The following is a 15390-nucleotide window of genomic DNA, read 5'->3' on the forward strand; positions in this document are numbered from 1 at the left end:
GACAGCACATAGTTCAAATTTTTCCCCGATTTGTGTACATATTAAAGGTTTTTTTTTTTTTTTTTACAAGCGGAGCTCCATGGTTAGTAAACAGCAGAACTATGAGCCAGCAAGGGGCGTGTACCACCTGCAGCTTAGGTGGACAGACCTTAATCCTTGCAAATAGGTCAGCCCTTCATACAGGTAGACCTCCCAAAATTTGAGACTAGTCATTTCTGCAAAAAAATGAAAAAAAAAAGGGGGGGTAGACATTGTGGGGCTCGATGGCCCCTTTTTAGCCATTTCAACTGCGTGTGCTGCCTTCCAGTCATCTAGGTGCGTATGGGTGCAATGCAACTGCACATGATCGAACCCCCGCTCGCGAGATGTGGCATGTGATCACTGGAGCAATGACTTGATAAGGGCGGTGAAACCAGCGCGCAGGGGGATTCCAGTAGGCGTGCTGCTGAGGTGCGGTCATGCTATCGGCAGTTAGCACAAGCCGTCACGATGTACACAGACGACAGAGTGGCACCTTACCGGGAAGACAGAAGATGGAAGCGGTGTCGCCAAAGATGGAATAGCTGTTTGGCGTGAATGGCTGCTACGCAAGCTGCCTTGATTCTTGTACTGCCTTGAGCCCCTCTTTATCTGTGCCACTTCGTCCCATTCGTGCCTCAGTTTGTTTTGCCGCGTTCAGGGGTTAGCGCCAGTTTTGTTGTAGTCCGAGTAATGCGCTCTAGAGAGCCTAGACCGCATGCTCTGTTCCACCACTACGTTCCCTGCTGTGCCCCTTTGAAAGCCCTGGTTTGGTCCAGAATAAACCGGTGTTTTATACTGACTATGGGTGTGTCACTCGTCGGACGAGACCATGACTCGCGGACCCCGTCCCCTAGGAGGAGAGGCCTTCAACTAATACACAGAAATATACGGTAAACTGAGCCTAAAAAAATACATGAATGAATACATGAATCAATTCAGGTTATGCAGGTCAGAACCCACTAACCCCTGAAGAGGTTCAAAAGGGGGCCAGCTGGCTGGCCGTGGCCCTCGGTATGCGTCTTTACTGTCCACAAGATCAACAGCCTGGTGTCGCAGCTGGCCTAGGTTGTGGCGGGTCTCCACCTCAACACCTCGATCATGAAGTGTTGAACGTGCCTGGAAAAACTGCAATTGAAAGCAGCACAATGTCAGGTGGACCAAGAAGAATAAGTATCAGAAACAGCCTACAGCTGTTCCTGATTGTTATTAATAATAAACAATAATATAGGGTGCAAAAGTAAACTCTTTGTGGATGATTGCATCATATATAAAGAAACAGCCACAACGAACATCTCGTTCTTTCTGGCTAAGTGGTGCTCCCAGTGAGAAATGTGTACTGATGTCAATAAATCAGTGGCAATGACAATCTCAAGAAAAAAGCAATTCTCTCACTTCACTAATATCGTAAGTGGCGCACCGTTTGAAAAGGTTGAGAAAAAGAAATATCTAGGTAATAACACTGACATCAAACTTTTCTTGGAAAACACACAGAACAAATATTACAACTACTACGCTACGAAAGTTATGCTGTCTAAAAAGATGCTTAAAGCTTGCTCCGGTGAATATTAAGCTACTGGCCGACAAAACATTTGTGAGACCTTTTTTAGAATATGCTGACACATTTGGCTTCCTCATACAGCAACTAACATTGCTAAAATTGAAGGTGTATAAAGAGAAGCAGCACAGTTCATTCATCGAATACTGTCGCACTATCTCACCTTCACGTTTCTTAGCTTGTTCAGACCTTAGCATATTATCAACGAGAGCAAAACATGCTTAAGTTTCTTTTAAAATTCTGCATAGTCAGTATACGCTAAAGAAGTATTCCTTTTCTAATGGCACATTCAGGCACTCGTTCTTTCCTCGGGTTTCTCAGAGAATGGAATAAACTAAACTCATCAATAACAAATACAAATTCATAATCCAAGTTCATTTGACCACTAGAACTCATCACAAGAGATTATTAATGCTTCTTATGTTTGTTCTCAACTCCCTCTTATGTAACACCGACAATATGCAGAGCTAAATTTAGTACACCTGTTATTGTTCCGTAACATTTCCGTTTTCCCTTTGTTTAAGATGTGGCCGTGCTGTTTAATAATTTTATTCTGCACTTGTTTTCTATTGAATTTTGTATACTTTATCCTGCATTAAGACCTTCACATGCTCTGTGTAAAACAAACAACTTTTTGTATCTTTCAGAATTTCTTTAATTTTTTTTTTCGTGTTATAAGCTTAATGGCATAAACATTTGACATAATTTTCACCAAAGTTTGCATTACAAAACCAAAATTTCACTATACAGCCAAATATTTTTAAGTCCAAAAAAATACAATGAGCCGCTAAAAAAATGGGTATTTTTTTTCCACAATAAGGTTTGTTTTGGTTTGTCAAAGGTGGCTCGAGCTATGAGGGATGCCACAGTGGAGGGCTCCGGATAATTTTAACCATCTTGAGTTCTTTAACGTTCCACAGTAAGGAAAGAGTTAAATGTGCTAGGAGGAAGGTAATTACCTCATTTGTTAAACGGGATTTGTAAATTTTTGTTGCATTATTAGGTGTCATGGTGGAAAGTCGTAAGTGTAGTGAACCCATTAAGAAAAAAAGCTGGTTTGACTACTACAAAGAGCCCATACTTTCCCTTGGACGAACAATCAGTAGTATTCCTGATAAAAGAAGCATTACAAAAGCAATGCAAAAGAAAGCTGCTAAGTTGTACAGCTTCAAGAAAACCAAAGGACAAAAAAAGAAAGTAAGCTAGCACAATAACACCAACTAGCGACCAGCTTACCTACCTGCTCACTGCTCATTATTATTTGTAATGTAAGAATGAACACGAAAGTAAAATGCAATTTTTCAACTTATAAACTGATGGCCAAACAAGAACCAGCTGATACACTACTGAAGTTCAATGAACCAACCACAGCACAAGCAGAAAAATGAGATTATGTTCTCTTCAGCAAGAAAGGCGTTAACATGATAATAACAACAAAGACTCTTCTATGTCTATTCATACCACCTTTACTAGAACACAATTAGAATTATAAGTTAAAAACTGCATGCAGACATGAATTATTGAAATGACCTGGAGAAAAGCAGAAAGACAGTACTATCCAATTGTACCTATCATGGAACTATGGTTTGTTTAAAGTTAAAACGCATTTTAACCCTTTCACTGCCAGGTTTTTTTACTCACATCTGCACACACCCTGCCGGGTTTTTTTTTGCATGTTAGTTTCCTGGAAATTTTTTGCTAGTAACGCACTAAAGGACATGTAGATATGTTTATTCAGGATAATCTTATAGATATTAGTTGTAATGAATCAAATCTTCCAGCACCAATCTGGCCTCTAGGATTTCCTCCTCTTACGCGGATTTTTCGGTGGCAGGGGGACTTCATCGCTGTCATCACTCGACAAGGCACTTAGGTGGGCTCTTTCCTCGTTCTCATTATCATTGGACTCTGAAATCACAAGCAGTTTTGAATTTCTTCGTCCGTCAAAGCGCGGACGAGTGTGGCACATAGCCTCATGGCTGCTGTACGCAAACCAAAACGAAGCGACTCGGATGTGGAAACATGTGCGCCATCTGTTGTTTAAAATTTACCCTACAAGATCTATGAATTTACGGAGTCTCTCCATAGATAGCGCTACATGTTTACATAGTTTTTTTTTACACGAGTATTACCGGGAGCGGCAGGGGGTGAGTTAAAAAGCCAAAACGAGTTAACTCGGGAGAGGCAGGGGGTGTGCATATGTGGTAGCCCGAGCTATCTCGGGAGTGGCAGATTAAGGGTTAAATAATCCACTGCTTGCAACACGTCTGTCACATTCCGCATTGGTATTTAAAGCAAAGACCAAGGGGAGGAAATGCAAATTGAATTTTATTAATGAACTGTCAGATATCATGAACCTTTAAAAACCAAGCCATTCACAATTCATGTGTCAGAACAAGCGATATACGACTGTTTTCACAGTGACAGATATTGATATAAGGCACATTTACAAATCAATTTCAAGCACAAAGAGCTCCGCAATGTGATCGGTAATCTTCAACACCCTGCTTTGACAGTTCTATGAAGCATAGAGACTTCTGTTGCACTGCGATGTAAAAAACAAAAGATGAAAAGACATCTACAAAGTGAGCTTATAGACAAGAGATTCATAGCACAATACAACTCTGCTACACGAGAAAAACAATGGTCTCCTAAGCAAAATGCTGCTAAAAACTGAAATGGAAAATAAAAAATAAAACCAACATTCTTCTACAACTGCCATTGTCCTTCTCCCCATGAGTAATTGATCGTTTTTTTCTATTCTGCCTAGCAAATGGATTACTCATACATTGAGAATAAGCATGCTGGAGCACAGGCTAGCTATGTCAAGATTTTTTAGAAGAATAACGCTTTCTAAAAAGCTAATTAAAAAATAAAAACTAAACATGGACCAGGAGAGACAATGTATTACAGCAGCAGCAGGGAAAGTTTTGTCCTACCATGGCACAAGTATTGATTTTGTGTGTGTGAAAAGTAACTCAATACTAAAAAATAAATTATGGTCACACAAGCTTTTTTTCTCAATTAAAAGTGAATGAATCATCATTCACATAGAAAGGTGATCATCAAAACGAATGATCAAATAGTAAAACACTTTTTCTTTGCCAAATTTGTATCATTAAGCTTTTTTTTTTTAAGTGTAACTTTTGTTACTATCATCATCATCACCATCATAGCCAGGTTACATTTACTGCAGAGCAAAGACCTCTCCCATCAATCTACATTCAGCCCTGTACCATGTCAGCCGTAACCACCCCACCTACACTGACAGGTTTCCTAATCTCATTCACCCCCCCACCCAATGCTCTGCAACCCCTGGCTAAACTTCCCCACTCTTAGAATATATGATGTTACCCAGTAGATGTTGGCTGTTGTTGTTAATCACATAGCTCTTTCTAAACAACAGAGAACTGAAGAAAAAGTTAGTTACACTCATAAAAAGACAAAGGATATCATCTTCATAGAAATTACTTTTATCGTTGGATAAGAATTGATGCCATATGTGCGGCAGGTCTGCATGTGGTCGACACAGTCGATGACTGCCAAGCTTATAACAGGCTTCCAACCTGCATGAGACAAGAAACAATCTGTCAAGCATGCAAGCACATATATTTAAGGTCACATGAAGCACCATACAGAACTTGTTCCAACAAAAGTGCATTGTCCACAAGGGTGTGACAAGACTCAGGTACACGTTACACACATTCTCCTGGACCACTCGGAGGCCACTTCAAATTGCAGTACTACAGTACTACAGGAGTGTTATAACCACTGAACCAACTGAAACTAACAAAACATATCTCAAATGCATGCACCATTTCATCATGACGACTGATGTTGATACATTACAGTCTGGCTCACTCAGAAACATATAGATACAGCAAAAAAAAAAAAGAAAAAAAAATACCGACGATTACGTTACTTCCTAATGCGAAATTTGAGCGCAGCAAATAAGCTGTTTCACCTTTTCGATAGATTGAGGCAAAGAAATCGAGCAACAACACATGTATGCGCTATCACAGAATTTTTTTTTATTTTTCACACGTATTCGCAATTTCGGCTCGGGCGGTGCACATATACAGATCCGCCGCCACCGATCTGGCTCTCTGATTGCCACCGCACAGGGGTTGCATTGGAGGAGGAGCGAAGAAAGGAATTAAGTTCGAGCCGGCGCTTTGACAACCGGAGACTCGCAGGAAGAGGGGGGAGGGGGGCGGCGTGTACACCCAGCGGCAAACGATGGGGGCAGAAGCGCGCGCAGCAAGCGGACAACACGATAAAGGGAGGAGGGAAGAGATAGCAGCGACTGACTGATGCCGCTGACGCCGATAGCTCTGGGGGGATGAAAGGGGGGCGGAGCTGGTTACGAGGCCGACGCCGACGCGAAACCCAGGAACGAACACCAAAGAGCTGCGCTCTAAAAATTTGAGGAACAACAAGAGGCAGCTGTTTAATATGGACACAAGCTCAGTACGGGCAGCAAAATCAACAGCAAACACAAACACAGAGTTCCAGTACACCACCTAACATGCTGATTCCATAGCTGTGCTGGAATAACAGAAAATGAAAACTTCCACAACAGAAGCTTTCATTTTTCTGCTCAGAAAAATTTAATTTCAAGACCATTTCTATCTTCCATTGCCTTGCTGCACCAAATGAAGACTGAATGAACTGACCTAATTACCAACACAGTCTTGTTCATGAAAAACAACAAAATAGGAAGCAACTGCAAAGCAACGAAAGACCTGAGGCCTAAACTAATTTCAACATGCTTACATTAAGCACTTATCCTAGCATGCTGTTTCACATGTAAAAAGAAACTCCAAAGAAAGATTTTTATTACACTAACATCAAGAGACAAAAGTTTACATCCATGAGTATACTCTGATCGGTGTGTTGATACATATATTGCAGTGCAAACTGGCATCATATTTAAAGGAGTATAGACACCTAACTTTTGGGTGCATGTTTTCTTGTTTGCAATGATACATAAGGCATTATTATACATGGATTACCACGTGGCGTTCTCCTACGACCACTAAATAAATTATAATCAAATTTCTTTCCCGCGCTGTTTTGGTATCGGTTTTAATAGCCGAACAATGACTGTGACATCAAAGAGTGGTTTTAGGTCATGTGAGGCATGAAAAACTGCAACATAATCGCTGCTTCTACCTTCGTCATCCCGGCCCTTGAGGAAGGCTGGGTTTAGTACTGTAGTGAATTAAACCGATGAATCTGCGTATCAATGTTTTTCCATGCCGAACGTGACATAAAACCACTCTTTGACATCACAGCCATCGTTCGGCTGTTGAAACCGAAACAGCACGACAGAAAAATTCGATTATAAATTATTTAGCAGTCATAGGCGAATATACCACAAGCTGATTCATGCATAGTAGTATCTGCCGCACCATTGTAGAAAACAAAACATGCCACCAAAATTAGGTGTCTATACTCCTTTAACTCAAAGTGTTTCTACCAGTCTGCACTGAGGAATGACCGACTTCGCATATGAATTTAAATGTATCAATCTTCACACACAAATATACATCAAGTTTTGTGCACTATCAACTATAAAGTGACGTGGACTGGCAAACCATCTGACAGCACAGCTAAGTAGTATACAGAAAGGTCTGAACTGTTCAACCTCTGCAAACATATCAAAATGCTGTAGATAACAGTGTAAAAAATTAATAAATGAGCACAAATACTTTGACACAATATCGGCTGTTGCTACACAGAAAAAAAAAAAATTAACAATACACTCAACAGTGAAGCAAGTAGATGAAACATACACAGTGTTGCCTCTAATGCAACTTCAACTACCGCACAATGTAGCAGAGTCGACTTCTAGTCTGTATTTGATCAAATGAATGCTGAAAAGTTGTGGACTTTGCTTTGCTGCCCTTGACAATTAAAGAAACTTTTTTCCATGTTAAAGCTCGCATTGTAGGCATGTGATCTAATAAATGTTTTTCTACTATTCACAAACATTTTACTTTCATGTTTTAACTGAGGGCAGTGAAGGCAGACTCGAGAAAGATTCAATGACTTGTGCTACTCTGCAGTGAAATTTTTATTTTACAGGCAATTTTGTCAAGCATTATTATCCACCATGATGTGATCAAAATACTAAGAAAAAATGGCCAACAGCACAGCATCGAAACTACACTCAAGGCTAGACATGTTTCTCCTCCAACAGTGTCTCAAGCACAGGCACATTACTGATCATGACCGAGTGCCCGAAGATGGCAAGTGATTGCGATAACTCTGCCGCAGTGGCAGAGTGGTTAAAGCGCTCGGCTGCTGAGCTCAAGGAAGCGGGTTCAGTCCTGGCCATAGTGGCCGCATTTCGATGGAGGTGAAACACAAAAGGCACCCATGTTCTGTACGATGTGACTGCACATTAAAGATCCCCAGGTGGCTGAAATTATTCCAGAGCCCTCTACTGCGACACCCCTTTTTCTCTTTTTTCTTTCACTCCCTCCTTCATCTCTTCCCTCATAGCATGGTTTTAGTGTCCACCAAGAAGTGAGACAGTCACGGCACCCTTTCCTTTGCTTAAAACCAATTTTCACTTTTTTTCATGGCGATAGCAGGTGGGTATAGAAAGTACCCATTCAAATATAGGCACCATTACACGTTGCAGCTCTATGCAGAGTTGTCCTCATCTATCTGTACAATAAATATGATTTTCGTGCATGACCCAATTATAGAGGGCACATGGGGTTCAGTGAAGCTGCAGCAAGAGGTTCCCAACACCGCTCATAAAGGCACGGGCTACAGCATAAATTTTTGAAGAGAATGAAGGTTTCTACAAAGCTAGTTAAAAAAAAAAATCTGGATCAGAAGAGGCAATGCAGCAGCGGCGAAAGTTTTGTCCTATTGTAAAACAGGTACAGGTTCTGCAAAATTTTGTAACCCAAAGCAACATTATAATCAGGACATTGAAATGAACTCTAATAACTGAAACAGAATCCCAAATAGTCATCACATGCAAGAGTTCTAAACACAAACATCATTGATAAAGCTGTAACTGTCAGTTTTTCTTTCAGACACGGGAAATGCTTTATTAATAGGCTATCCTGACAACAATATTGCACATTAATATGATCCTGTGCAAACCTACCTTGGAAATTAAAGCAGATGACGGTGCAAAAAAGCACTAGAAATGAGATGTCCTCTGAGCAGATAACTTAACCTCCTATCCTACCCCGATGTCTACCTCTTTACATGCATCTGACCTGTAATTGACAACTACACCACTACATGCTTCAAGGCTGCCACCAAGCATCAAATCCAAAGCTAAACTTGAAACAAAAGATTTAACAGCATTCATGCATTTACTTCAAAAACAAACTGTGGTTACAAGGAGAACTTGTGTCTGAATGCTAGAAAGGTTCCACAAACTCCAGTACCACTATAACAAGTGGTCAAGTCCCAGGCAGCACTACACTGAAGAGGAGCATGTGGTGCTATCACTGGCCGTGCTCAATTGCTTCTTGACAAAGCCAGGACGTTATCAGCAGCCCATCACATATTTGTCTTCATGTGACTAACACGTGACTACATTCATTCAAGACCCCTGAAAGAATATCAGTTGTGAGCCTAAGCAATGAAGTTAATCATATGTCCACCATCACTCTCAAGATGAACATGTTTTCTCCTAAAGTGCACGCTTAGTAAGACGTGTACAGCAACTCACAAACTGCCCTGGCATTATTCAAAGAGCCAGTACTTCTTTATCTCAAAAAATAATTGCTTGCATTCACATGAGTGGTGCCTTCCGACAACTGCCCTAGGTCTCTTAAAGAAAAGACTAAATAAAAACAACTTCCAATCAGCTGCTCGCACTTTTCTCCTGTAGTACACCTGCCCTGCTGTGATAATACTGCTGACATTTGCATCATATCACATGTGCTTTAGTGAAACAGTCTTTTCCTGCCCTCTCAGCAGCAAAGCTATCACCAAAGTCAGACTAGGAGGCCCCTTTTTCAACAGCTGAAAAGGCTGCAGAATGATGCATTGCATCAATAACTCTTCCAAAGCATTGACAATGCATTTACCTCTACCAATAAGTTCTACAAAAATTTTAAACTGAAGTTTATTCATCATGGCACATTTATATCTTTACAGTACCAACACTTCATATGTATCTAACATGGGTGAAAGAATGCTATGCAGTGGAAGTGAACAAAGCCTGTGCGAGTTAATTGAGTTCTCATGAATACATTTAACTTTTCATAACAATTAACCATATGTGTTTGTTATGCATACAATGTGATAGGGTTTGAAGTCCCTGCACCCAGCAAGGCCGGACAATACTGTAAGTGTGGTAACTCAAAATACACACTTTTTAAACTTGACCACCATTTCTTTGATGATTTACATAAGAAGCCCAATAGCATTCAGTACCACCAGAGGTCATGCCAATTCATAGCAAGTTTGGCTCCCATATACCCCAGTGAAAAAACTGATAGCTTTGCAATTAGCCACTGTGGATTCCAGAATTAGCTTCTTAGCTAATTCTAATTAGCAAATTAGCTTCACTGGATTCCAGAATCCACAGAAGCAAACTAAAGCCATCAACAGGTTGACCAAACCTACCTTCATGTTCAGTGTTATTTCATTATGCATTATTATCCAGAAATATTAGTAAAGCAGGAAGTTTTAGCAGAACTATAACACGACATTGTTCTCATGGACCAAAGATATTCACAAAACTGCCAGGTGTGGTCACAAGGAGCTGAGAGTGAATATAAACATCCCTACATTAACAGGTAAATCTGGTGATGAGTGGACTCTACTGAAGTGCATCAACTGCAATACAATTCAATGACGCTCATGCTCCCATCTTTAACAAGTTGTCGCAAACCAAATGGATACGGCAGGAAAGAAAAGATAAACCTGCACCATTTATTTTTTGTAGAGAATGTTATTGGCACTTTCATCATACCAATTCTTATTTTTATCCTTCGGCTTCCTCGGTGTTTGCCATTCACACTTTGTGATGATACTTCTTTGGATGCACTTGCAATACCTTCCCATACAAGTTCTGAGAACACACAGAAGTCTCTGCTTCTCAAGGCTACGTAAACTTTACTTAAGCAGCATGCAAGTAAAGAGAGAGAGAGAAAAGTAGTAGAGGAAAGGCAGGGAGGTTAACCAGAAGAATGTTCCACTTGGCTACTCTGCACTGGGGAGAAGTGGAAGGGGGGGGGGGGGGGGGGGAGCATAAAAGGATAAGAGGAAGTAGAGAAATGCGGTCCGTAGCAAGCATGATGAGCAATGACACACGCGCTGAAAATCCCCAGCAGCAGCAGCTGTGGCCTGTACACCTTGAGGGCTGCCGAGCGCTGCGATCTGAGTAGAACACATCAATAGTCCTCCATCACTAACACAAGGCAGTCAGGCAGCACAGACGTTCCATTGTGAAGAAAGGCTGCTTGCTATTGCAGCCGATAATGTGGATGACAACATAAGACAAATAAAAAAAGTGCAGCTCTTCCATCACTTGTGGAAAGACAGAGTACCACCTGAATTCATCTCTGGATACACATGTTCAAAAACCCCTTAGATTCAGACAACTTTCAGCGATTACTTCAGCTGGTTGAATTATCCCAACAGTCATTCAACTTCTTGAAAGAAAAGAGCATGAGGTGTAAACCGTTCAACACCATCAACTTTAGCAGGATGCATTTAGTTTATTAGTGCGGTCATTCATTCCTGTTCCTAGATCTACATACTATTGGTAACTAGTATCAAATACAGGAAAACAGATTCGGTAACGGAGATGTTAAACTCATGTAGTCTAGAATCATTAGAAAAAAGACGTAAAAAGCAGAGATTAAAAATACTTTACCAAATCATTCACGGAGAAATTACCATCAATAAAGAAAAATATCTGCAGCCTCCAGGTAGACTAAGCTCCCGCCTTAACCACCACAAAGCGATTCGGCCATACTTGACATCAACTAACGTCTTTCGCTGCTCATTCTTTCCGGATGCTATTGAGCACTGGAATAAACTGCCCGCTCACGTTGCCGAGTCTACAGGTGTAGCGGCATTCTTGAATGCACTTGGGGATTCCGTCTAGGCATGGGATTCTTGTAGATGGGCGCGTAACTGATTGTCCAATATTGCTTTTTGTATAGCAGGTGGTTCTACAGTGGTGTGAACTGTGTTGCGTTTCAATGCTCTCTTGTATTGTATGCTCAAAGAAGCTTGTTCATTCATGGTTATATATGCTTTTTTTTTTTGTCTCTTCACTTTCCCTCCCTGTAATGACCCTCAAATGAGGGTTGACAGTATTCATAAATAAAAAAAATAAAATAAAAAATTAAACAGTGGAAGATTTCGCTCAGAATTTTTCTGAACAGATTTTTAAAAGTTTCTATCACATTTCTCTTCCTGACACATTGCCAACATCTTTCATAGTACAAACTGCATAGCACATAAAACGATGCTTTTCCCATAGTTTCTGTAACAGTAGAAACCTAAACCTGATAAAAAGAGCCCCAGTAACCCAACCATGCATCACACATCACACACTGAGCAGTGAACAGAGTTGGCAGCTTAGCAATGACGTCAATTCCTAAAAGCAATTTCAAACATCAGAGTCCCAGCCCATTTCCAGCTTCAACTAAGTCAACTTGAGGCGAGGACCATGGTCAAGGGCAGATTTTTTTGTGTTCTCCAGTTCTGAAAAACTGGATGGAATATATGCTAAGCAACCTCGTTTCCTCCACTTTTATGGTCTACATGAACTCTCAAACGCACAGAGACAAGGGGGCATGGGAGTGATAAGGATGATTACTCTTGAAGAGATATCTTGTTGGAACACTTCCAGACAGGCACTGCTGCAAATGCTGGCACACTGCTGGTAAGCTTGCTGCTGAATTTACTATTACACAAGGTCCTAAAACTGAACCGCAGCCAATTGCTGTTTGCTCTAGGAGCCGCATAAGCATTCTTACGGCTAGCCCTTCTGCTGCTAAAAATTAAAGTACAGCTCCAATGCATTTTTTTGCTCACTAAGAAGAGCCCACTGCATTTTTTTTTAAAGTTAAAATCCAGAACATGGATAATAGAAATGTGCAGACACAGAAAACCAGCTGAAATATTCTGCCGACAGAACTGCAGACAGAAAACCAACTGAAAGATTCACAAAAACAGCTCACAAGATAAATCAATTCATGTTACCACCAGATGCTTTAATGAAACACGATTTGCCAACTGGAAAAACACAAACAAGGAACAATGTTGCTTAGAAGCCAAGACAAAGTAGTGTCGTGTAAGATGATTGTAGAAGTGCAGAAGTTATGGGCGATTAAGAAGTGCTTGCTGCTGATTTGTGTCCAACTTTTGTACCACTAAACAGCAAACCACTGGCACACCAATATGGGTCATAAATGATGCAACAAAAAACTACTGCTTTCATTTCTGCCATATCACTTAACCCTTCATAAGGCGCAAGCTGTGTGCGTGTCTCGCATGCATACAAACAGTAAAATTGCACTCAGAATGACTCTAAAAATCGAATGACATCACTTTCAAGCCATTTCGACCACCAGTTTTGTAGAATAAAGGGTACACATTTCTACTCATGACTTCATAAAAAGACCTGTAATGTGGTATGTATCCATACCTCAGTAGTAACGACACATAAGAAAACTTGCAATAGAATTGAAAATTGCTTCAAGAAGGATTATGAGGCAGCTCACTGATGGTAAAGGCTGAAAAGCTAAACAATTTTTCAAATTTTATTTTTCCCGCCAATATAGGCTGTGTGAAACTGTGCACCCTTGCTTCTAAAAACATGCATAACACCAAGGAGGTCTGTTAGCGAACAAGAGAAACATGCTGCATGGTTTGTTTGATTGTTCAGTAGTATTCAGCACACAAAAATATGGTACACAGGTGCACTGTTGTCCGTTTGCTGGCACTTTAAGCAAGCGGGATGAGTCCGGCTGTCCTACCAAGGGTTAATGGCAGCAGCCGCCAACTGATAAGGTTGAATGGCATTAATGACATTGTCAGGAATGTTGACAGAGCGAGGTTTGCCGTGCACTTGTGTTAATCCCCCAGCAGATTTGAACAAGCCAGGCTATCATAAGCTGACTGTCATTTCTGGAGTTAAAGCCGAATCAATGTTCACAAAAATGCATATAATGAAACCTGCAGGGAAGGTTGTATTTGATTATAACACATAGTTAGGAGAGCTGCAGGGTGAATTCTTTGCTGTATGCATATATAGTTCGCCCATGGTTTGCAAGAATACAAAATAAAACGGCGCAATAAAACAACAGCACAGAACGAGACACATGCATTAATTCACCTTTCCCCGGTGTTTCGTAAGCCCGTTTTAGCTTTTTTATTTCTTTGGACAGCTGCAACACCTGTCACCTCGACTACCTCAGCACAATAAATTCTCCCACATTACACGTATTCCGGGTCCGTCCACAGACTGGGCCGACAATAAGGCATTGTTATTTTTGTACACGCGGCAAATTTTCGCTGAAGAAGATCCGGTGGTCAGGTGGCATAAAACAAATTTAAAGCCGATCACAACGTTATGCGTATCCGGTTAACTTGCAAGCATTGTGGTTGACAGCAATGAGCTCCTGCTAGAGTTCCGTCCAAACTCGGCGTTTACTGGCACTCTAGTTTAGTGCATACTAGAATTAGACCAACGCTTGGTGACGAATGTCCCTCCAGGATTCGATCAGACTCCAATACATACCATCACACTTAGTACGATGATGTACTGCAGCGTGATTTTGTTTTAATTCATACGCATATTAAGCCGGGTTTGGTTCGTTTAGATTTCCTTCAGTTGAGCAGTAGCAGTAGTATGAAACTTTTATTAAAACAGCCTTCAGGACCACTCCAAGCGCAGTTATTTTTATTTTTCTTCAGTGTTTACCGTTTCATCCAGACGGAACAGTACAACTGCTGCTAGGAGTTCCGTCCAGACGGATCAGTGCACAGCATCACACATGTGCCAATATTTGCTGCTGCGCGGTTTTGCTTTGAAAGGTTGGATTGGTGTCATTAGGGGACTTAGTGGCAGTCACTGTCACTGTGGAGATCTCGATGCTACTGATAGCGATTTTTGTTACCCTTGGCCATAACTCCAGCAGCAGTGCTTCGGTCTGGACGAAACTCTAGCCACAGCTTTCAAAAGAAAGAACTCACCTGCGACGTCGTTGGCGAATGCTCTGAAGATCGGCGAAAATTTGATGCAATGGCCACACCAGTGATTGTAGAATTGTACAAGCCAAGCATTCTCCTTGTTTAGGATTACTTTTTGGAAACTAGTAGAGTTGAGAACCTCAAGCGGCATAGAAGGATCATAAAGGCTCGCCAAGCCAAGCACGAAACTCACTCTAATTAACAGCAAGATCCCCACACCCAAAAGAAATGGTAACTTCGTACTGCCGCACATTCCCAGGCGCCGTGGCGTGATTCCACACGCCAACAGCGTTAAGCAGCGCTGGGAACGTCCGAACTGCCGCGCTCAGCTGTTCACGACAGCGAAAGGCGGACCGCCGGCAGACGAGAAAGAAGCGCTCCGGCGGCTGCTGCGGGGGTTGGAGAGAGAGTCGCCAGGCGTCGTAAGCATCGCAAATGCAAGGCATCACGTCATGATTTATTAACACATGTACCAACACGTCGCACAAGTTCTGCTCAAACTTTTTTCAAAGTTTTCTCTATCTTATATAATAAAAAAATTATAACTTTGTGGTGAGACTACAATATTTCGTGGTATGGATAGTATGGGCATAGGCTACTTTTGACGGCAGCGTTAG

At 41.3% G+C, this 15390-nt stretch overlaps 1 protein-coding gene across 3 annotated transcripts in view; it reads right to left on the reverse strand.

Moving 5' to 3' along the window:
* Positions 1–15156, reverse strand: part of LOC149352486 (sulfhydryl oxidase 1-like) — a 116270-nt gene extending 101114 nt beyond the window's left edge. For all 3 annotated transcript variants that reach the window (XM_089581677.1, XM_089581676.1, XM_089581675.1), the window contains exons 1-3: positions 14777–15156; positions 5048–5142; positions 986–1146 (exon numbers count right to left, since the gene is read on the reverse strand). In XM_089581677.1, the coding sequence (XP_089437803.1) occupies positions 986–1146; positions 5048–5142; positions 14777–15026 (506 nt within the window). In that variant the 5' untranslated portion in view covers positions 15027–15156. The remainder of the gene's footprint in view (positions 1–985; positions 1147–5047; positions 5143–14776) is intronic.
* Positions 15157–15390: the final 234 nt, after the last annotated feature.

Source organism: Amblyomma mixtum, chromosome 3, assembly GCF_055824585.1.
Source record: "Amblyomma mixtum isolate Tamu chromosome 3, ASM5582458v1, whole genome shotgun sequence".
In the NCBI taxonomy this organism is placed as follows: Eukaryota; Metazoa; Arthropoda; class Arachnida; order Ixodida; family Ixodidae; genus Amblyomma; species Amblyomma mixtum.